Source organism: Ovis aries, chromosome 2, assembly GCF_016772045.2.
Source record: "Ovis aries strain OAR_USU_Benz2616 breed Rambouillet chromosome 2, ARS-UI_Ramb_v3.0, whole genome shotgun sequence".
Lineage (NCBI taxonomy): Eukaryota > Metazoa > Chordata > Mammalia > Artiodactyla > Bovidae > Ovis > Ovis aries.
The window spans coordinates 221158422-221179808 of NC_056055.1; the positions used below are offsets into that span (position 1 = coordinate 221158422).

A 21387-nucleotide genomic window follows, 5' to 3' on the forward strand; every position below is an offset into this window, starting at 1 on the left:
GGGCGGGAGCTCAGGAATCCGCATTTTAAAGCAGGTGATTCACAGTTCCAGGCACTGCACTGGGTGCTGGGCCCAACTCAAGGGAAGGCAGACGTGGTTCGTCTTACCACTATATTTATGTGGGAAGGGGGCAGTAAGGGAGTGAGAGAAGAGATGATTACAATAAGGTGATAGGATGCTAGAAAAGAACGACGGGAAACCACAAGAGATGCACTGGGCTCAAACTGAGGAGGGTCAGAGAAGTCTTACCAAAGGACAGCGAAACCAAACGTGGAGGAGCTAAGGCTCTGAAGAGAAATGTGTATCTCACAGAAACATGGGTGTTTGCAGTTCGTAGAGTAGGTATAGCAGCGGCTGTGAACTAAATGGCTGGGGGAGGATGCAGAGTGAGAAGCAGGCGAAGGACCCAATTGTGAAAGACCCCAAACCACCTGAGCCTCGGAGATGTAATCTCTCTTTGTCTTCGGCAGCCCTAACGCCTTCTCGGCCAAACCCACCCGCGGCCACTCGGTAGCCCAGGAGACAACATTCAGCTCCCGGACGCCTGGCAAAACAGGAGGGGCGGGCCTCGGCTCTTCCGGGATGCGCCCCGCCCCTGCCGACAGCGAGGGACGTGCCCGCCCTGCGCGATGACGTCACGCGCCCGCGCGCGCCAAGGGAGGAGTGAGAACTGCGGTCCGGGAGGCTCTGACGCTCCGGTAAAGCGGGCTGGGTCGGGGAGAGGAAGGGGCGGGACGAGGAGTTCCCCCCAGAGTACGGGGTCGCGATTTGGACCCAGAGCTGAAGCCCTCGGGGAGCTCAGCATCGCGTCCTCTCCCAGCAGGTCCCCGTCCAGCCCGGCGATGGAGTTTCCGGACCTTGGGGCTCACTGTTCGGAGCCGAGCTGTAAGCGCTTGGGTAAGCGGGTGAAGGGGTGAGGGGCGGAGCACGCGAGAGGCGGGGCCGGGCGGAGTGGCGGGCTCCTGGGCTGGGAGTGCCCGAGGAGGGCGGAGCTCGGGCTTGGGGCGTGGCGTAGGAGATAGTGGAGTAGGGCCAGGGTGCAGTTGATTCCCAGTGAGGCAGCGTTTTCCTGCCCCTGAGTGGAAGGCTTGAGTGAGCAGGAACGTCGAGGTCCCACTGGACCTGCAGTCTGACCCATTTCCTGCAGATTTTCTGCCGCTCAAGTGCGATGCCTGTTCGGGCATCTTCTGCGCAGACCATGTGGCCTACGCCCAGCATCACTGTGGATCTGCTTACCAAAAGGTGAGGGGGCGGTCTGAGGATGAAAGGGGGCGGGTGGAGGATGCGTGAAAAATCTCCGGAACCCCTCTGCCTCACATTTCCCCTCCTTTATTGTCTTCTTGAGGCTCAGTGCTGGGAACATTATTTTCTTTTGCGTTTATGGAGAGTATGTCCAGGTTCTTTCAGGGGGATTCTCTCAGGATCAGAGATCTGGCTGGACTGGGAGTAGGCCACAGACCGAACCCTGCTCCCTAACTATAGGATATCCAGGTGCCTGTATGCCCACTCTGTAACGTGCCTGTTCCTGTGGCCAGAGGGGAGTCCCCTGACCGAGCTGTTGGGGAGCACATTGACCGAGACTGTCGCTCAGATCCAGCTCAACAAAAACGTAAGGTAAGTGTTAGAGGATCAACCATGGTCACCTGGGACTACAAACGCCTGGAACTCTGCACAGCTGTTAGGACAGGATTGAAAAGGGAGCAGAGATCTCAGCAGAGACAATCCTTCCTACTCCACCTCAGATCTTCACCAATAAGTGTGAACGTGCTGGCTGCCGGCAGCGGGAAATGATGAAACTGACCTGCGACCGCTGTGGCCGAAATTTCTGCATCAAGCACCGTCACCCACTGGACCATGATTGCTCTGGGGAGGGGCATCCCACCAGTAGGGCAGGGTAATTGCAACCAAGTTCTCTACTTGCCTTTGGGACCTGAATGAACCTTTGTCATAACAGTTGGGAAGCTTCACCCTATCTCCTTTGGCTAGGGAGTCTTTTCTTTCTTTTTCAAGTGCATGTTTTCCAGATCTTTTGGAGGAGCTCCCCTCCTGACTTCCTGGGTCAGGGGTGGGAGGAACTTGTAAGCCAAAAGTGCCTGGAGGCATGCCCAGAGTGTCTCTTCCTACAGACTGGCTGCCATCTCCAGAGCACAAAGCCTGGCTTCTTCTACAAAGACCATCCCCAGCCCGAACCAGACCTTGCCTTCGTCTTCCTCTGCCAGCAGGTAGGCCTGCCTGTTTCCCCTCCCCCTTTTTTCCCTTCGCATCTCTGACCTGAGCCTCTTGAATATCTGCCATAGAGCCTCAACTCAGTCTCCAACCCGGACAGCCGCTCCAGTGATTACTTTGCAAAGTGGCTTGGTGAGTGGGGCAGAGGTTGGATGGACAGAAGCAGACCCACAGAGAGTGAAGTCCAAGGCACCTGGTCTTATTTTTCCTTTTGCAGAGTGAGGATGAGGCTCTGCAACGAGCCCTGGAACTGTCCCTGGCAGAGACCAAACCCCAGGTCCCAAGGTACCTACTCACTGGTAAAAGGGTGGGGCGTGGGCGAAGGCTCAGTTTGTCATCCAACGCAGGATAGTAGGAACTTGGGCTCAAAGTTAAGTTTTTGAACTATATGACCTTGGACAAGTTCTTTAGCCCATGTTTATATGTTCAATAAAATGAAGACAATACCAACATCCTGTAAAAACCTACATGTGAAAATTGAAACAGTACTTAGAAGGGCTCAGCACCGTGATGCCTAACAGAGGAGATGCTCACACTTTAGATACTAAGTTAAGCTGTTCCTCCCTCCCAGTTCTCAGGAGGAAGAAGACTTAGCTTTAGCACAAGCACTATCGGCCAGTGAGGCAGAATACCGACAGCAGCAGGTATGAGGACGGCGTAGAGATGGGCCCTGTGCTGGGAGTAAGTAAGGAGTTTGCAGGGTAGGGGGGAAGGCAGGGAGGGTGTTCTTCCAAGTGGTAGAGTTTACGGTGGTGTTTATCCTTTTGTTTTCCTTATGACTCCACTCATAGCCCATGCTCAGCTCTGCAGTAAGGACTGTCCCTCATTTCCTTGACGTTGCACCCTGTCTTCCTCTCCTTCCCTTCCCCTTGCTCCAGGCTCAAAGCCGCAGCTTGAAGCCGTCCAACTGCAGCCTGTGCTAGGGCCCTGGGCTTGGGGAGGGAGGCTCAGCTGAGGAAGACTGTGGCCCTCGCACCTCTAGGGTCCACAGGGAAAGGAGGCCCAGAGCAGCCAGAGTGAAGACGAAGAGGAGTGACATGGAGGCCACCTCCAGGGAGCATCTGGAGAAACAGCATGTGGAGCTGAGCCTACAGAGGGCTCTGCTGGCTGCTCCAGCTGCATGGGAGTAAGCTGCTCTGAACTGCTCCCTGGCCAGGTCCCACTCGGCCCCCCTGCATCTTGTCATCCCCCATATACTGGGGCTCCCCTCCATGTATAGGGGGCAGGGAGGCAGGCTAGAAACAATAAAGGATGGGCAGTCTGTAAGACAACAAAGTGGTGTGTTTCTTTCTCTTTTCCAATCAAAAACAGAAGAGTCCCATCAAGAATGCTCATCTGACCTGCTGTAGTTCCCCACACTGCAAAGTCACAGTGATCCTAACACAGTCCACACTTTTATTTCCCCCACAATGCTCTTCTGAAAGTCCCCGTTCCATCACTGTAGCTAGCACCAAGACCAGGATGAAACATGGCAGGAAAGAGGGATACTGTGTATTCCCCTCAGAGTTATCCTTCAGGAAGGAAGTGGCCACAACTTTTGTCATCATGCCTTAGCCTGGGAATTGGTGTCTTCAGAGACTTCTTGTCCCTGCTGCTGTAGCTGCCACATGTCAGCATACACCCCACCTCGGGACAACAGAGCCTCATGCCTGGGGCAAGGAGAAAAATGTAAGTCCCAACCAATTGTTATTTGTACCCCAAGAGTCCTCGCCACCAGTCTGAGATGACAAGGAACTGGTGAGGGAGATCCTTCCAGAAACCCCTGGGATTCCACGACCTTTCCTTGGGGCCCCCACTTCAGAGGCCCATCCCTGTTTATCATGCTGTGTCCCTTACCGTCCTCGCTCCACAATGCGGCCATCCTTGATGACGAGGATCTGGTCAGCACTGACCACCGTAGAGAGCCTGAGAGGTCAGAGGTCAGTTACCCACCACAACACCTGAGGGGGCCCCTGCACCTGCTGCCCGTTCCATACCTGTGTGCCACCACGATGGTGGTGCGGTTGGCGCAGACTTTGGCCAGAGAAGCCTGGATGGCCCTCTCATTATGGGTATCCAACGCAGACGTTGCCTACAGAGAGAGACTTAAGATAAAACTGTCCATCCCACCAGACCCCTGGTAGGAGGAGGATGCAAGTGGCTGGCCGAGGCCTCAGGAATCAAAAAGGACCTTGTTTTGCGCTTGAAAACTGGGAAGTGTTTTTGTGAAACATGCATTGGTGCTGGCTCTCCTACACGAAGAACGGTGCTCAGCAGGAATGGCTGGGCACAGGCTCAGGGAGGAAGGAGGGGGGTAAGGCATCTCAGGGCCCTCACCTCGTCCAGCAGAACAATGTCTGGAGCCTTCAGAATGGTGCGAGCGATGGCGACACGCTGTTTCTCCCCACCACTCAGCTTCAGTCCCCGCTCGCCCACCTGGGTATCATACCCTGTGGAAATTGCCCACCTCTCTCAAGTCACGCGTACTACACTTGGTTTCTGCGACCAGATGGGCAAGGACGGGGTAGAATGGAGGTCAGAGGCAGTAATAGGCCTGAATTGGGCAGGGAGAGACCCTGAAGGGGAGGCTCACCTTCAGGGAAAGCCATGATGGTGTCGTGGATGCCTGCAGCCTGAGCCGCAGCCTTCACCTCGTCGTTCCCAGCTGTGATGCGGCCGTAGCGGATATTGTTGGCAATGGTGTCGTTGAAGAGGACAGTGTCCTGGGGCACGACTCCAATGTGAGACCGGAGAGAGGTCTGGGTCACCTGGGGCCAAAAGACCATATACTCTGGCCTGTGAGATCCCTCCAGGCCTGGAAGGTAGGATGGGCTGGTGGGAAGCACGTGGGATGAGATTCTGTGTGAGAGTCCTGCTTTCACCACCTCAGACCCCGGCTGTGTGGGCAAATCACTTAATCTCTCTAACTCTGTTTCCCCATTGATAGAAAATTCATTTTTTCTCCCTGCTGCCCTAGATGGCTGCAGATCTTTGTGCCTCATACGGCATCCTAGGAATCACTCCCGTGACTACTTTCCTTATACAGACCATGTGCCACTAGAAAGGCTGATGTCTCCTGACCCAGCTTTTTGCAGGGGTGACAGCTCTTTCTCTACTCCCTGGATGCCCAGCACCCACCGTTCTTTCACATATGGGCCCCAGACTATAGTCTTTCCCCGAGCATCCTTACCTGTGACACATCCTGCCCATCTATTCGGATGCAGCCAGAGCTGATGTCATAGAAGCGAAATAGCAGACGCAAAACTGTGCTCTTCCCTGCTCCTGATGGGCCCACCTGTTGCATGAAAAAGAGGGGGAGAAAGGACTTCCTTGGTGGTGCAGTGGCTAAGAATCTGCCCACCTGGGCACATGAGTTTGCTCCCTGGTCTGGGAAGATTCCACATGTCTCGGAGCACCTCAGCCCATGCACCACAACTACTGAGCTTGTACTCTAGAGCCTGAGAGCCATAACTACTGAGCCTGCATGCTGCAACTCCTGAAGCCCATGTGCCTGAAGCCTGTGCTCTGTAACAGGAGAAGCCACCACAATGAGAAGCCTGTGCACTGCAACAGAGTAGCTCCTGCTCACTGCAGCTAGAGAAAGCCTTCACATAGCAATTAAGACCCACCACAACCAAAAAAACAATTTTTTAAAAAAAACGATGGAAAAACATTCTCAGGCCTGTTGGCTAAAGGCTTTCTCTCCAAGAGGCCACCAATGTCCATGGAGGCTGCCACATTCAGTCCTGTGACCCAATAAGACAGGGCCCTCTGACCTCCACAGCCTGGGTCCTCAGCTACCATGGGCACTGGAATAAGGGAAGCTCAAGGAGTCTGGGTCAGCTGGCTGGGTCCCCTCTCACCAGGGCCAGTGTCTGTCCAGGCATCACGGTGAAGGACACATCCTGCAGGGTCTCTCGCCTGCAAGGAAGGGTGAGCATGGTCGGTAGGCTGGCTATACTGCCAGGGTCCCCTCCACCACTAGAACTACTACTGGGCCCTGTCACCTCTCGCTCAGACTGTCTTCCCAGATGGTGGTGAGCTGAGAAGTGGGGGGGCAGGGCAAGGGGAGGAGCAGTGTGTAAATGGACACGGGAAAGGGGACTGCAGGACAGTGGAAGGGGAGGGGCTCACCCATCAGTATAACTGAAGTGCACGTTTTCAAACTCAATCTGACCCCTCTGAAAACGAAGGGGCCCTGCGCCGGGAAGGTCCTTCACCTGGGAGAGTGCCACCATTGTGTGCCATTACAGGCCTGGTATCTTACAGACACGAGGAACACCACGCCAGCTCCCACTCCCTACAAACCCACTCCTCTCTCCTCACTCACTTCTGTCTTCTCTTTCAGCAGGTCAAACATGTTCTCCATGTCGATGAAGTTGGTCTGAATCATCCTGCAAGAAGAGGGCTAGTTGGAGCTCCTTCTGGGAGCTGGGGAGATAACACTGCATCCTGGACAGGTGAGGGCTGGTATCAGGTTACCTGTAGTAGGTGCCAAACCAGTTGAGAGGCATGTACAGCTGGATGATGTAGGTGCCAAACAGCACAAAGTCCCCGACCTGTGGACATCCAGGGATGAGGACTGGGTCATAGGAGACTGTTGGGCTGTCACCCTGCCCACTAGCTACCTCCTACCTCCTTCCCACCTGTGAACCTGATGGCCTAGACAAAGTCCCCAGGCCCAGGACAATTCCCTCACCTGTAGCTTCTGCTCAGTGACAAAGTAGGCACAAAGCAGGGAGCCGGCGAGGAGCCCAAGGCCAATCACCAGGTTCTGGGTCTGATTTAGTAGAACCAGTGAAGCATTTGACTTCCACTCTAAACTCTTGGGCAATGACAAACAGGAAGGAATGTCATACACATGTTGACAGTCACCAAATCCCAACCTGAGCCCAGGCACATCAACCTCACAGCCCAAATTTTACTCCTCTCAGGCCTGGTGATTCCACAAGTCCCGGCTGTTGCTCTCAGTAGGCCTCAAACCAGCATCCTCACCTGATATTTGATGATGGCCTCACGATAGCGTTCCACTTCATAACTCTCTGCATTGTAATACTTCACCTGATGAATTTCAAACCAGTGCTGTTTCACACAGCCACAGCTTTCAGCTCCATTCTTCATCCCTCCTCCCTGATTGTAAGTAGCACACTTCGCACCCTCCCTGCTCCTTTTCGGCCCCAACGACCCCAGGCACACTCCTCTACATCTCCAAACCTCACAAAACTGCCACCGAGGTCTCTGTTACCGTCTCAAAGTTTAGCAAAGAGTCCACAGCCCGGGCCCGGGTAGCATTCTCCTGCATGTTCATAGCCCGTCGAAACTTCGTTCTCCACTCAGTGACCACAATGGTCAGGGCTAGAGAGTGACAGAAGGGAGAGGAAGGAGAAGAGAGCAAGTCAATCCCAGCAGCAGAGACGATGTGTATGTCTACTGCTAGTCACGCGTACACTAACCCTGTGCTATAACCCAGGGACCCAGATTCCCAAGGGAGGGAGTCTTAAGCTCCCTGAGGGAAGGGGCTGTGTCCAAGACATCATCACAGTCTGCATAAAGCCTGTGTGAAAACAGTTTTTGTGAACCAATGGAGGCAAGCTGCATCCTATCACATGAAGTTCCTCCTTGACTTGAGGTTCACAGCGGGAATCTAAAGTGACCAGGATGTCCTTCCCTAGGGAGAGCTGGGGTTTCCTTGACAGAGGATGCTCATCCATCACAGTGGGGAGCAGCAGGAGCCGACTGGAGCCCACTGATCTACAGCCTCTCAAAGCTGGGCCATCTGAGTTGGGGCAGGACTCATGTTCAAGGCACTCCATAAATGGTTCAGGGAGATGGTTTCACCAAGCCATCTCTCATCACTCACCAAGGTAAAAACCCATGCACAGGAACACAATGAGGCCAAACCAAGCATTGAAGAACGTGCTGAAGTAGACAATGCCAATGATGATGTCGGCCAGTGTGGGGATGATGTTGAATACTAGGTAGCTAGGAGGCAAAGTCAAGCGATGAAGAATAGTTTAAGGGCTCAGAGCCAGCAACTCTACCTAGGAGGATTTCGACAGAGTGTTTTGTTTTCCATAGCAACAGACTAGAATCAAGCTAAATGCCCCTTAAGAATCAATGCCCCTTATATATAGCTAAATAAACCATAGCATGCCCAAACTATAGAATGCTTTGGATCAATTACAATGCATGAGAAAGATCTTCACGTATGAATGAGAATGTTGTTGTTTAATCACTAAGTCGTGTCTGACTCTTTGCAACCCTGTGGACTGTAGCATGCCAGGCTCCTCTGTCCATGGAATTCTTCAGGCAAGAATACTGGAGTGGGTTGCCATTTCCTTCTCCAGGGGATCTTCCCAGCCCAGAGACTGAACCTGTGTCTCCTGCTTGGAAGGCAGATTCTTTACCACTGAGCCACCAGGGAAGCCCAGATAAGAATACATCTCCCTAACATTTTGATAATAAAGCCATTCTGAGAAACGATGCCTACATCATGATACCATCTGTTTTAAGAAACACCTCCACAATACCTACTAGTTCTACATGTCCATACGTAAAAAAATGCAAAAAAGCAGAACTCTACATACTATACAGAGTGGGAACCTCTAGTGAGTGGAATTCAAGAGAGATTTGTTCTGTCTACTTTACTGGAATTCTGAGGGCATGTGTATGTTAATTTTATAATTTAAGAAAAAAAAGAGGACAGACAGGCAACTCCTCCAGCTGGGTGGGTTGTCCTGACAGCCCCTCCACCTGCTTCCCCAGGCCTGCCCTCCCGCAATTCCTTCCCATTGGCATGGCACCTGAGCAGCCCCGTGACACTGGATGTGCCCCGGTCCACGATCCGCAGCACCTCTCCTGTGCGGCGCCCCAGGTGCCAGCGCAGTGAAAGCTCGTGCAGATGGGAGAAGAGGCGCAGTTCCACCTGCCTCGAGGTGAACTGCTGCACCCGGATCCATAGGAAAGTGCGCAAGTTGGTCACGAAGCCTGCGGGGAGCCAGGGAAGGCCTCGGTAGGGCTGAGCAGCCCAATGACGTCAGCCCAGCAGCAAGATGTGAAAGGTCTGAGAGCACCAAGGGGGCTGGGGGAGGGACGCCTGTGGGAGGAAGGACAGTGGCCAATACCAACCAGGGTGAGAGCAGAGTCCCTCATACCTGTACTGCCAGTGCCACCCCCCTGGAGAAACTTGAGGAAGACATAGATGATGACCGTCCAGACCAGGGAGTTCCAAGGTGCCTTCTGGGTCAGCAAGTTCACTATGGAGAAAATGAGTCCAAGCCCACTCAGAGACCCTAGCACTCTCTTTGGGAGAAACTGCCCTAGGCACCAGCCACAGCCTCTACTGACCACCCAGTTCTCAACTCTGTCACACTTCCCTGGGCTAGTCTCCACCACCATCCAGGCCAATGAAGGACCAGAGAGCTAAGCTGACCTCCTCCTTCTCCCCCTCACCTATGTCCCTATAGAAGATGGGTACCAACACGTTCAGTCCCCGCTCCAACCCCATGAGCCCCAGGCAGATGAGCACAACAAACTGCAGAGCTGGACTCCCCCGAGGCCACAGGTAGCCACTCAGTAGGCGGAGCTTCCTGCCTAGATCTCGCCAGGTAGACCTCGATGGCCCCTCTGTTGATGGAACCTAGGATGGTGAAACATGTAGGAGAGGGGAGCTCAGAAATCAAAACGGCATTAGCCAGAAACCCCCTAAGGAAAACATATGGGATTATAGCTCCCAGGTAACTTGGACCCACAGGTGACCCCTGATGGGCTCAGAAAGGCTAACAGGGATTCAGATTTAGGAAAGAAGTGAGTTATTAAGGTGAGAAGAAATGATGACGGGGAATGGAATTACAATAGACCCTAAGTTTTAGAAATTGAGGTGTACCTGGCTCCTCTCTACATCTTGATCCTCTTCATTGACCCGCAAGGTGTAAGACTGCGGTCGAAGTCCAGGGGCCCAGAGCCCCAGGACAAAAAGCCCTCCGGAGACCACATACCGCAGCACCCACAGGCTAAACTGAACCTAGAATTAAACATAGGCGGGGAGACTATCACTGAGGGCCAAAGTCCCATTTTCACTCCTTGTAACAGGGCTGGGCACTGGGGTAGTACACACACCCAGGTCCTCTTCAGGGGCCCAGCATCTAATAGGCTTTAAAAAAGTCTACAGTGACTCAGCACCGCCACTCCCCACCAGCTGGCTATCAGCTCCCAGCAGCACTGGCCCCTCCTTTCTTCCCTTTCTTAAAGGCATTTGAAAAGCGTGGAAGCAATGTGAGCAGACACTCCACGCTTCCCCCTCCCCCCACGAGGTCCCTCACCTGCTGGCTCAAGTTCGCCCTTGCCCACCACCATTGTGGGTTGTTCCAAGACACCAGGGCCAAATTCTCGGCTGCAAAAGACACAGTCCAGAGGAGCAGGAGACCCGGGCTGTGCCTGAACTTGATCCAGACGCCCATTGCCAGCTTCTGCAGTGCCTGGCTCCGTTCTATCACGAGCATCGCCAGACCACAGGCGCTGGCCACTGTCCCCAGTACAGAAGCCAGGAAAAGGTAGCCTGGTAGTGGGGCACCCTGGGCAGTGCCCACCCGGCCAACGAGGCCAGCTAGGGGCAGCGCTACCTGAACTGTGGCCAGAAGCAGCTGCAGCACGTAGGGAGCGACGCGAGGGCCGGCCGCCCAAGACACCCTGTCGGTGCCACCAGGCCGCTCGGGACGTCTGCAGGGAAAAGCCGGCACCAAGGCCAGAGCTCCTAGGGCCATCAGAGTCGAGGGCACGAGCGTGAAGAAGAAGCAGGGGCTGAGCCCACCCTTCGCCCAGACCGGACCCGCGGGTCCCTCGGCCTCACAGAAGTTGCCCACAGTCACCATGGCAATGCGTGGCCACCGACCGAGACTGCGGGGACTAAGGGACGGGAGAACTGGAGCGGCGGCCGCTCGGGGCGGGGCGCAGAATCCGGAGTATCTTGGGTCATGGATCCTCTGGGCGCTGAGCCGCGGGGGTCGCTGGGCAGGGTCGCACGTGGACCCGGCCACACCACCCACTCGCTTCGCGCACGCGCCGCCGCCACGCACTCACGCCGGGCACGTACGCTGTCTCCGCCGTTCGCCGGTGCTGGGGGCAGGTGACCCTCCGGCCGGGTCCGAGCCCACGGGAGTGTTCAACGTCCGACTCCGGCGACTCTCTTCCTCAGCAGCCCCGCCCACCAGGGCCGCCCCTGGCCCCTACCCAGGTCCCCATTGGGCGAGAGTCTCCGAAAGGGGGGTGAGGGGGATGGCGCACGCTGGGAAGGGCAAAATAGACGGGCGGAGCCGGCATAGTCACGTGCTCAGGGCGGGAAATCTGACCGCACGTCCTGCCGGAGTCCTTGACCTCCAAGGAACCGTGGTTCGGAAAGCTGCCCTTCCGCTCGCCCGCTAGGTCGGTAGATCCAAGTGATCGCATAGACTAGCTTTCTCACGGGGCGGACAGCTTTCTCACGGGCAGTTCCCAGCCACCTGGGTGGTTCACAGACACCCCATCCCTCCTGCCCCCCCAAAACCTGGCCGCTCGGGACAACAAGCCGCGACCTAGTCAGTCCCTTCTTTATTAAAGGTTGTCAAGCTGTACACGGTCCCCCACCCCATTCCGCTGTAAGTTCGGCTGGGTAGTTCAACCGCTCACCCACAGCCGACCCGAGCTGGGGAAGGGGGGCGGGGGGAGGGAAAGGAGTTGGGTCCCAGCATGCAATGCGGCAGCCCACAGCCGAGGGCGAAGCCATCCTGTCGCCCCTGCATCCCCCTCTCGGGACAGCGGGATGCAGGCCAGAGCGCTCTTGCTGGGAGACAGACAGCCGAGGTCACACTCCGGCCCTTTCCATCCCATGTGTAGGTGGTACGGAGTACAATAAGCAGCAATGGGGGCCAGGAAGGCCTCGAGTCTCCCAGGGGCCCACCCTAAAAAGTTGGAGAAGACATCAAAGACTTTCCATCCCTGCTCCACAGTTTAGAAACCTTCCTTCTTAGTGTCAAAAGATAGAATGAGGGGAGCTGGGAGCTAAAGCCTCCACACCAACACAAAGCAAAAGCTGAACAGAAGTGGGGAGCAAGGGAACAGAAAGGGAGCAAGTGGCAAACATGCCAGTAATGTATGTGCAGGAAGCAGGGGAGAGGTGAGCAGGCTGCAGCGCTGGGATAGAACTGGGGGTGAGGTAAGGGCCACAGCCTGAGCTGCTCATCTGTTCGGGGGTGGGGAAGGAGGCTGCAGAGGTTGAGGGTCCAGGCCCAACCTTCCCACTCCACAGTTGGCACATGTTCTCCCTGCTTGGCAGCTTCTGGGGTGGGCAGTCCTCTGGAGACTTGCAGGGGTGGGTGCAAAGGTGGCAGTACTGGGGCTGGGCTGGGGACCAGTTTCTAGCACCACACTCTGAGCCAAGGGGGGTCCTGGGGATGGGGCTAGAGTCCCGTGTGCCCTGTTTCCCAGGCCCCCCGTCTCTCTCCTGGGGCTGTGGCGAGCCCAACATTGGCACCTCCCTTGGCCAGGCACGGACACACAAACACCACACGCGTGGAGCCAGGCAGCACTCGGGAGCCCTCCATGACGGACGGATGGGATGGCAGGGCAGCAATGGCCTCCATCCTGGGGCACAGGGACCCTCCTCTGGGACGGCAGGGCAACGATGGCCTCCATCCTGAGGCATAGGGACCCTCCTCCGCCTCGTCTATACCTGTGGAGAGAAATGGGTTGGTGATGGAGATGGTCTTCAGCAATCTGCTTACACAACAGAGGCCTGGAGATAAAGGAAAAGGAAAATTTGATTCTGGGGCAGGTAAGCAAAGGAAAAATCAAGTCCTGGGTTTCATAGTTGGTGAGGGGAGAGAAGGAAGTCTACTTTGGAGAAGTTGCAGTGTCATCTGCTCAGGAGGCCACCTCCCTTCACATGAGAAGCTTGACCTCAGCCTGGAAGTTACTACTTCTGGCTGTCGGTTTCGGGTCTTGGAGCCCTTACCTTGTGCACTTGAGGGGGGAGCTCATCCTCTGAGCCCTCTTCGGGCACAGGCTCCGGGTGCCTTGATGCTGACTGCCCATCTTCAGCCCATCCTCCCAGGGGCAGCCGAGAGAAGTGAGAGGGAGCCCGGGGCACTGTGCCAGGATCTACAGACACAAGTGAGTACTCTTAGTCTGCACACAAACAGGAATGAGGAGACGGGCTCTGGGGCTACTGGGGGAGTTGGAGGCGCCAGGGAGGGACTAGTCTTCTTGGGTCTAGTCCCTCTGACCTCTTTCCTCCCCTAGAGGCCCCAGAAGGACCACTCTTCCCTGAAAGCTCTGTCTTCTGTACCCCCAGTGCATACCTGTGATGCCTCCATAACGCCTCTGGAAGCCCCCATGCAGGGCAGTAGTCTCAGGAGCTCCAGGCCGGGGTGCAGCACAGGGATAGCTGGCAGAGCGGGGGATAGGCTGGGCGGCCCGGGCCCCCTCGCCCCCCTCTTCAGGGGCACTCTCCCCACTCTCATCACTCTCCCGGCGGTGCCACACATGCCGTTCAGGTTCAGCCTGGGCCTGCTGCTTGTGGAGCTGAGAAGTGGGAAATTCGTTAGTTGGGGACAGAAAGTGAGGTCACTCAGTTGTGTCTGACTCTTTCCTACGCCATGGACTGTACAGTCTGTGGAACTCTCCAGGCCAGGATACTGGAGTGGGTAGCCTTTCCTTCTCCAGGGGATCTTCCCAACCCAGGGATTGAACCCAGGTCTCCCGCATTGCAGGTGGATTCTTTACTCGCTGAGCCACAAGGGAAGCAGTTGGGGACAAAAAATATCTGCAACAGTTACTCTCCACCATGGTATTGGCCAGTTCTGATTTATATTGCCTCATCTAGAACCACTCACTCAGAGTACCTGTCATGTTAATAACATGTAACATACATGTAATGTTTTCCAAGTTAAATTCTCAGCAGATTCCAGGAACAAGCCTGTGCACAGATTGTAATGGCTCTCATTTTCCCCAGTCATCTGATTCCAGAATAAACTGTTTGTGAATCTAAGTGCCAGGAGCTCTTTTAGGTGCTGGGGATACAGCAGTAAACAAAATAGTCAAAAACTCCAACTCCCTGGGGCTTATATACTTGGATGGGGTGGGAGGAGATAGACAATAAACCAATAAATAAGGAAAAAATACAGTGTCAGATGATGCTAAATGCTATGGAGAGAAAAACAGAACTGGAAGATTCAGATCCCTAGGCAAGGGAGGCTTTTACTCAGGGTGACCAGAGATGGTACAGTTCTGAATGAGAAGGAGGGAGCCATGTGGCTATGTCAGGGAAGTGGATTCTTAGCAGGGGAAACCACAAGTGTGGAAAAGCCCTGGGTGAAAGTAAGCTTGTCTGAAAAGGATAGGAAGAGGAAATATGGGGAATGAAAATTGCAGAGCAGGTAAATGGCAGAGAAGGGATTCGAGCCCATGTCTTGCTTCTCCATGTCTAAAACCCTCTATTCTATTTTCAGTTGCCACCTTGGTTCTACGGCCCTGCCCCTTCCTGCCCACTCACCTGGTGCATGTAGAGGGCATGTAGGCTCATCTCAGTGGATGCATATTCTGACAGCACCAGGCTCTGCAGCTGGCCTTCCCACACGCTGCTCCCGGAGCTGGCTGTCCTGGCATCCACCCTGTCCCCACCGCCAGCACAGACAACAGTCATCAACATTTTTGAGACCGGCACAAACTGCTGGGGGCTACTGCCACGCCCTCCCCTCATGGCCCACTGCTACTCACCCAGAGCCTGTCATGGTGCTGGGAGCCCGGCCCGTGGGAGCCTGACCAGGCTGCAGAGGTGAGAAGGAGCGCAGAGCAGAGGCGACTTCAGCCCTGTGCCTGGAGCCCTGCAGGTCTCTAGGCAGTGGGGGACCCCGGCAGGATGAGCCAGCTACCACGTTTGCAATAAGGCTCAGTGGCTGTGAATAAAAAGGGTGGTAGAATTCTCAGGGCACAGGGAGGCCTCTGGTCCCCCAGGACTCTGCACATTAGAACCCAGTGGCACATACTGAATGAACAGAGAGAAGGAAACTGACAGGGTGGACCCTTCTGCCCCACACCCTCAAGTCCCAGCTCCTGGCGTCCACTCTGCCCATCATATCCTAGTCCCTAGGAACGCACCTCAGACTCGGATTGTAAGGACTGGATGGACGTAAAGAGGGCATTTTCCGGGAGCAGACCCCCTTGGGCAAGGCCAGCAGCTGCTCCGTCCCGCTGAACTTGCTCCTTGAGGAAACCTAGGAAGGCCGTGCTCTCACGTGGTGGCTGCCAGCCAGGGTTGGTGATGGCAAAGTGCATGAGTGACAACTCTGTCTTCCCATCCTCGGCCTGCTGGTACACTGAGGCCTCCGTCTGCCCACCGGACAGCCACTGCACAAGGGAGGCTGCAGTGAGCAGGACTGGCCCCTTACAGAAGCCCTTTTGGTACTTTTCCTGCGGTGGAGGGGGAGGCCTTGCCCCTGGAGGACAGAGACCACAGTGCACTGCTGTATCTCGTCCAGGGGCCCTAGTGGCCACCCTAAGAGTAGCCACATACTATGCTAGCTGTTTGGTTTGTGCCTTTCTCAGGGGAGCTTGGCCAAGGGTACAAGTTTAAGGCTATAATCCAGTCCAGGCTCCTGTTTACAAAGCCATGTGTGCCCTGGTGCAGGGCTGCCACTTTGTGATTCGTTGGCTCAGAAGGGGTATCTTTTTGCAGTTTGCCCCCAAATGCTGCATAGGCCAGCATCACCTCTGGCCAACTGCCCCCCCAACCCCGCCTTTCCTAATACCTGGGGATGCCCATGCTGGCGAACATCCATCTGAGCGAAGGAGCAGGTGTCTCCAACACCGACAACCTCCACGGTGAAATTGCGGAAGAAGTCTATAATCTCCAGGGCCCGTGGGCGCAGGCAGAAGATGAGGATGAGAGGTGTGACAATGGGGCTCAGTAACTCCTCCAGGATGAACACCTAGAGAGGAAGAAAGGGACTGAGGTCACAAGAGAGCAGGAAGGAGACCAGCCCTTGGCACCGAGCTGTCAGCCAGTCTCTAGCAGGCCCTGACTCCAACTCCACTCACTGCCTTGTACTGGAAGAGCTGGGCAAACTCGTCCCGGGTCTGCGAGCGGTGGGCATTACCCTGCCAGTGGTCAGGCATGTAGTGGATGTGAGCGAGGATCACGCGGAGCAGCTGCTCAGGGCAGAACACCATGTGCTGGTCCGGGATAAAGGACCTGGTGGGATCAGGGCTGTGGTGAGACGGAAGTCCTTCCCGGAAATGCCAGCCTGCTCCCCCCTGCTGCCCTGGCCCACCTGCACACAGTCACGGTGACCCCCAGGAGTGTGACGGTGGTGAGGACGTGTTCCACAGCCAGCACGTCTTCATCATAGATGGTGAGGGCAATAAGCACGGCCAAGATGGAGCCAGCGAAGAAGGCGCAGTTCTTGGCCAGCAGTGTCAGCAGCGGTGACAAGAAGCAATTCATGTACTTGGACGCAGGCTTGTAGCCTCGGTTGAGGCGGGACTGCAGCTCATGCTCCAGCTCATTGAAGTGGCGGAGGTAGCAGCGGCCGTAGAGCGACCAGCAGCGCGCACCCAGGGCACCTGGTTCCCGCTTAAGCACCTCAGCGTAACTGAAGAAGGCGTAGAGGATCTGCCAGATGAGGATGAGGGGGCACAGCAGGAAGTTGGCAATGCCAATCCACAGGATACGGTTGCTGAGGCGCTGGGCCAGCTCCAGCCGTTGCCCCCCACGTTTGTACTCAGCCTTGAGGCTCCATTCGTTGAGAAAGAGAGAGCCTGGTCCCCAGAAGAGGATCAGCTCGAAGTTGTACTTGAGGCCCCGGGTGAAGAAGACAACCTCCCCGAGACCGGGCAGGCGAAAGCGCAGGGGCAGGAGGGACTTGTTCACCAGCGCCACCATGTAGTTCTGGAACCGGAGGATGCGGTGGTAGATGTCCAGCTCTGTCAACTCACGCTTGTGGATGCAGATCTGGTGCTCCTTCTGGGTCTGCACGATCCGGGCCTGCACTTCTTGCCACGTGCAGTATGGAAGTGCCGACTGGGGTGGGGAAGAGACGGGGGATGGAAGGCGGGGTGGTTGCCTCAGCCCCTTGCCCTCCATGAGCTGTGAGGCTCAGGGGTCCTTGGGAGCCTTCAAGCAGACCCTGCCTGACCTACCAAGGATGGAGGAGGTTGCCTGGTGCCCAGGAATATACCCCACCCTTCCCAGGCGGTGGAAGACATCCTGGACTGTGGTGCTAACTGCCCAGCTTCCCAGTCTCACCATGGGGATGCGCAGAGCATGCAGGTAGAAGGAGTGGATCTCCCAGTAGCAGCAAATGTTATAGATAAACTTGATGAGCCGGTGGACCCAGAAGACACCAGCGATGACCAGGATGGTGATAAGGGAGCCATTTTCCTGAATCCTGGTAGGGGAACAGGGAAGGGGAGGAAGAGTGGCCTGAGGCCTCTAGGCGGAAATGCTGCTGTCCTGAAAGATTCGGAGAGGCTGAACCTGTGTTCTGGGGAATGTTACTGCCTCACACCCCATCCCCCACCTGCTAGCTGAACTACAGGCTCTAGTGCCCTCTGACCTGCAATGCTCACCTGGCACTACAGACTTGGGCAGGCAGAAAGGCATCTGGCAGAGTGACCTTGACGGGCTCGGTCGGGTGAAGACTGTGGTTCACCATCTTGTTGGCGAATAGGATGTCGTAGTCCACACAGCTGACCAGGAAGGTGGTGAAGGCAACCACAAAGAGGAACTGCCTGGGGAGTCGGGCATAGGGGGTGCGGTCTGAGAGTCAGAGAGACACCAGTGAAATAACCGGGAAAAAGTGAGAGTCTGGAAGTGGCAGACTAAGACTAGGGAGCAGCCTCTGGGGAAATGGAGGGCCTCTCTCTACTGCTTGGCCCCGGGAGACCCAAGGCAGCACCTGTTTTTGGCTCCTAGCTTCAGGCACCACAGAATCAGCCTGCTTTTCTATCTCATGGTAATCTCTGCCAACACTCACTCTTTCAAAGGTTTTAGACTGTGTGGTCTCTGGTCCCCGGTCCCTGATTTCCTGTTGAGATTGTAGAACCCCTTTGCAGATTTGAATTCTTCTCTTAGGGAGGGCAGGTTTTCCACCCTTTACTCTTTGGCAAAGCCATATGGCTCCCAGAAGCCCCTCTACTCAGCAGTGGGTCTAAGGTACATCCAAGGCAGAACAGAGACATTTTTCTCAAGTAAGCATCTGGCATCTGATACCTCCTGACTGAACCATGCTCATTCTACTGGAGCTCTGATGAGTCTGAATTCTCTCTGTGGAAGAGACAGGACTTGGAAAGCCTTCCTTGTAAGGGTGATTAAAAAAGATAAGGCTGTAAAACGTGGTGCCACACCCAGGCTTAAACTATAAAGGTTTGCAGCTTGGAACCTTGCACCTAGCTGCATTGGCAGTTTGGGCCAGGAGTTGAGCTCAGAGACAGGAAACACTGTGATGTGTTCCTTCACCGCACCATCCGTCCCTTGTACTTACATGAGCTCAAAGATCTCCCCGATGAGCATACAAGTGAAACCATTCTTCTGGTGTAGATTATAAACGTGCAATTGTTAAGAAAAAGTGGTTGGTAGAGACAGCAGTTAAGAGCACATACTTTGGTATCATGTACCTGAGATGAAGTCCTGGCTTTCTGACTTTTGAGCTGTGTGACTCTGGCCAAGTTACTTAACCTCTCTAAGCTTCTCTCTGTAGTAGTATAATAGCACCTGTCTTATAGGATTGTTAGGTCTGAGATAGTGCATGTAAAGTATTTAACAAAGAACTGACACAAAATCAAAAAGACATTAATTATTACAATTAATTATTAGCACACCATCAAGAGAATCACCCTCAGAGAGGTTCCTTATAAATTAATAGTACAAAGTACAACACACATGGCTCTTAATAGATGTGGGGTATTATTATTTATAACTGTCATTATTTCCCTAGTCTCTGTTTAGGTTCAAGGTGCACTCCATTCTCCTTAGAGGAATTAGAGCCAAACCCACACCAAGTTCTTCCCCTCAAGGGGCCTGGCTTAGAGAGGGACTGAAAGTTCAAGAGCTCCAACACAGAGACACAAAGGATATTCGAGAGAAGAAGAGGTCAAGATTTTCGATGTGGTGCCAAGGTGCTGTGGGTACAGGAGCAGAGATGTCAGAGCCCCGAAGAAATGGAAGCCCCTTGCTCCCTCAGCGTCCCTCCACCAAATCTCCCCCCAAGTCCCAGTTCTGGCTGTCATGTCCAAGAACTCACACTTGCTCCCCTCAGGAACATGCACCAACAGGTCCTCCTCTCCAGGGGGTGAATCGCTGTAGGAGGCCTCTAGGCGCTGGTATTCAGTGTCAAACTGCGCCATCACCACCGCCCCCTGTCCACCCTGTCGACCTGTGGATACAGAGGAAAGAGAGACCCAGGTTTAGACCTTCTGCCTTTATCTTCTTCCCTGCCTACTAGGACAGAAATGAATGAGAAAGAATCCTTGGGCTTGGTCTCCACTACTAGTCAACTTGGATCAAAGGCAGAGGAAGAGTAGTAACCCAATGAAAGCAACATGCTTAGGGCTTGGGAGACACTCACTGACCAATGAGGTCAGTCATTCCCGTAGCCTTTACTGAGTGACTACTGAGGCCTTGCTGGCCTGAAGACATACTCTGCCCCTTTTGTGGGGTGGGCGGCAGGGTCTGTTTCGTCTTCTATTCAGTGGAGAGAAGGGGCCCTCCCACTCCCCTCCTAGAGAAACTCTGGTCTCCCAAGAGACTAGCAGTTTGGAAGCACTTTGTAAACAGAGGTTTGAGATAAGCACATGGCCCTACCAGCTCCATGGACAGTGTCAGCTCCACTCCAGCCCTCGATGCCCTGGCTCTGCAGCTGCTGGAGGAGAAGGTGTCAGGCCCCAGAGAGTGGGGAGTGGGAACAGAAATAAACCCAACCCTACCACTCCCCCCAACCCCCACCAAACTTCAGGGGAAGCCAAGCAAGGGGCAGGGAGGCTGCAGTGAGAAAGAGGCACCCCTCCTAGCCTAAAGCTATGCACACTTCCTCTGGTTGTAACATATGAGGCCACTCATTCAACTGTAGGGTCCTGTGCTGTGGCTTAATGAACCCGTGGAGACTGAGTCTGTACAGGGCTGGACTGTTTCTCCATGCCCCACCTTAGCCTCAGGAATTAGGTGGACCTTTCGGGGTTCGCAAAGTCCCAAATCCAAAACCCAAGAAGAGAGTCTCTCCTAAAAAGGAGCTGCTCTTGCTTCCCTAGCAAACACCCAGCGGGCAGGCTAAGTTCCTAGATGGGATATCCTGACTGGGTCAATGTAGACTCAGATCCTGGCTCAACTGTGGGTTCTCTTGGTCCTGGAGACAGGCATGATCTAGGTGGCACTCACCCAGTCAGTGCAGACACTGAAGCTGTGGAGGACTGCCCAGCCTGGCCCCAGTGGGATTCCCCGAGTTAGTGAGAGCCCTGGATCCTAAGAAGCTGACCAAGCCCTCAGGGAACTCACCACTCACTGGGTCAGTGTAGACCCAGGGCCCATAGAGCCCGTGTCAGCCGGGCCCGGGCTCAGGGGTTCCTGCGGACGTTGGAAGAATCGAGCCAGTCCGACAGCCGATACCCCAAGCTGAGCTGGGTTGCCTTCCTACACCCAGCTGCCACGACCCGAGCCCAGCGCGCCCCCAGACCGCCCGGCCCCAGGCCAAGGGCTCGGCTCCCAACAGCGGACAATCCTGCGCGCGGCCCCGCCGCTCACGCGCGCCCCCGTCCGCGCGCCCCCGCTATCAAAACATTCCGGCTGCGCGCCTCCGCCCCGCCCGCGGTGCCCCCTTCCCCCGTTACCAGCCGCAAGTCCGCTTAGGACTCCGCGGGCATACCTGGCCAGGCCCGACACGGGTCGTGAGATTTCGGTAACCGGGCTCGCGTTTCACCTCAGGAACGGTGACCCGGGTGATTCCAGGGGCTCCGTCGCCTCCACTGGGCTCGACCCGACCGGGCGCGCTAGGCCTGGCGTCTGCCACTCACTGTCAGCCGCAGTTAGCCTGGCCAATGAACATGGGGGTGGAGACATGACGGCCAATGCTCGGCGTCCGAGGCGGGACTAAAGGCTAGAGGCGGGCCCTGGGGGGGGTCAGGGAACCAATTGTGCGCTCTATATGGGGCGGAGCTCAG

At 55.3% G+C, this 21387-nt stretch overlaps 3 protein-coding genes across 25 annotated transcripts; 1 reads left to right on the top strand and 2 right to left on the bottom strand.

Annotated features, from left to right (window-relative positions):
- Positions 1 to 634: 634 nt before the first annotated feature.
- ZFAND2B (zinc finger AN1-type containing 2B) lies at positions 635 to 3501 on the top strand. Of its 11 annotated transcripts, none has more exons than XM_027965207.3 (10): positions 635 to 698; positions 821 to 897; positions 1148 to 1242; positions 1483 to 1614; positions 1743 to 1894; positions 2127 to 2222; positions 2298 to 2358; positions 2444 to 2511; positions 2798 to 2870; positions 3105 to 3501. In XM_027965207.3, the coding sequence occupies exons 2-10, from the start codon at positions 843 to 845 to the stop codon at positions 3147 to 3149; spliced, it is 777 nt and encodes a 258-aa protein (XP_027821008.1). In that variant the 5' UTR covers positions 635 to 698; positions 821 to 842; the 3' UTR covers positions 3150 to 3501. The 11 variants fall into 11 exon arrangements, with proteins under 11 accessions (XP_027821008.1, XP_012001887.1, XP_042100204.1 ...); XM_012146497.5 differs by having other exon boundaries at positions 3209 to 3501; XM_042244270.2 differs by having other exon boundaries at positions 821 to 885.
- On the bottom strand, positions 3488 to 11363 carry ABCB6 (ATP binding cassette subfamily B member 6 (Langereis blood group)). Of its 3 annotated transcripts, XM_004004943.6 has the most exons (19): positions 10527 to 11363; positions 10091 to 10228; positions 9658 to 9844; positions 9360 to 9461; positions 9009 to 9192; positions 8066 to 8187; positions 7451 to 7560; positions 7201 to 7266; positions 6905 to 7030; positions 6688 to 6764; positions 6536 to 6599; positions 6340 to 6425; positions 6069 to 6126; positions 5396 to 5500; positions 4799 to 4973; positions 4543 to 4655; positions 4203 to 4297; positions 4063 to 4131; positions 3488 to 3875 (listed from the first exon to the last, which is right to left on the bottom strand). In XM_004004943.6, exons 1-19 carry the CDS (start codon positions 11073 to 11075, stop codon positions 3770 to 3772), a joined length of 2532 nt encoding a protein of 843 aa, XP_004004992.2. In that variant the 5' UTR covers positions 11076 to 11363; the 3' UTR covers positions 3488 to 3769. The 3 variants fall into 3 exon arrangements, with proteins under 3 accessions (XP_004004992.2, XP_012001865.2, XP_042100193.1); XM_012146475.4 differs by having other exon boundaries at positions 3488 to 4704; XM_042244259.2 differs by having other exon boundaries at positions 3488 to 5037.
- Positions 11364 to 11775: 412 nt separating this feature from the next.
- ATG9A (autophagy related 9A) lies at positions 11776 to 21209 on the bottom strand. Of its 11 annotated transcripts, none has more exons than XM_012146543.4 (16): positions 21093 to 21209; positions 20039 to 20093; positions 19479 to 19610; positions 19313 to 19356; positions 18720 to 18784; positions 17806 to 17967; positions 17483 to 17624; positions 16509 to 17257; positions 16276 to 16429; positions 15987 to 16166; positions 15337 to 15585; positions 14956 to 15134; positions 14732 to 14849; positions 13539 to 13761; positions 13193 to 13338; positions 11776 to 12910 (listed from the first exon to the last, which is right to left on the bottom strand). In XM_012146543.4, the coding sequence occupies exons 3-16, from the start codon at positions 19579 to 19581 to the stop codon at positions 12905 to 12907; spliced, it is 2520 nt and encodes an 839-aa protein (XP_012001933.1). In that variant the 5' UTR covers positions 19582 to 19610; positions 20039 to 20093; positions 21093 to 21209; the 3' UTR covers positions 11776 to 12904. The 11 variants fall into 11 exon arrangements, with proteins under 11 accessions (XP_012001933.1, XP_060267302.1, XP_004004993.1 ...); XM_060411319.1 differs by having other exon boundaries at positions 17806 to 17995; XM_004004944.5 differs by having other exon boundaries at positions 20039 to 20096.
- Positions 21210 to 21387: the final 178 nt, after the last annotated feature.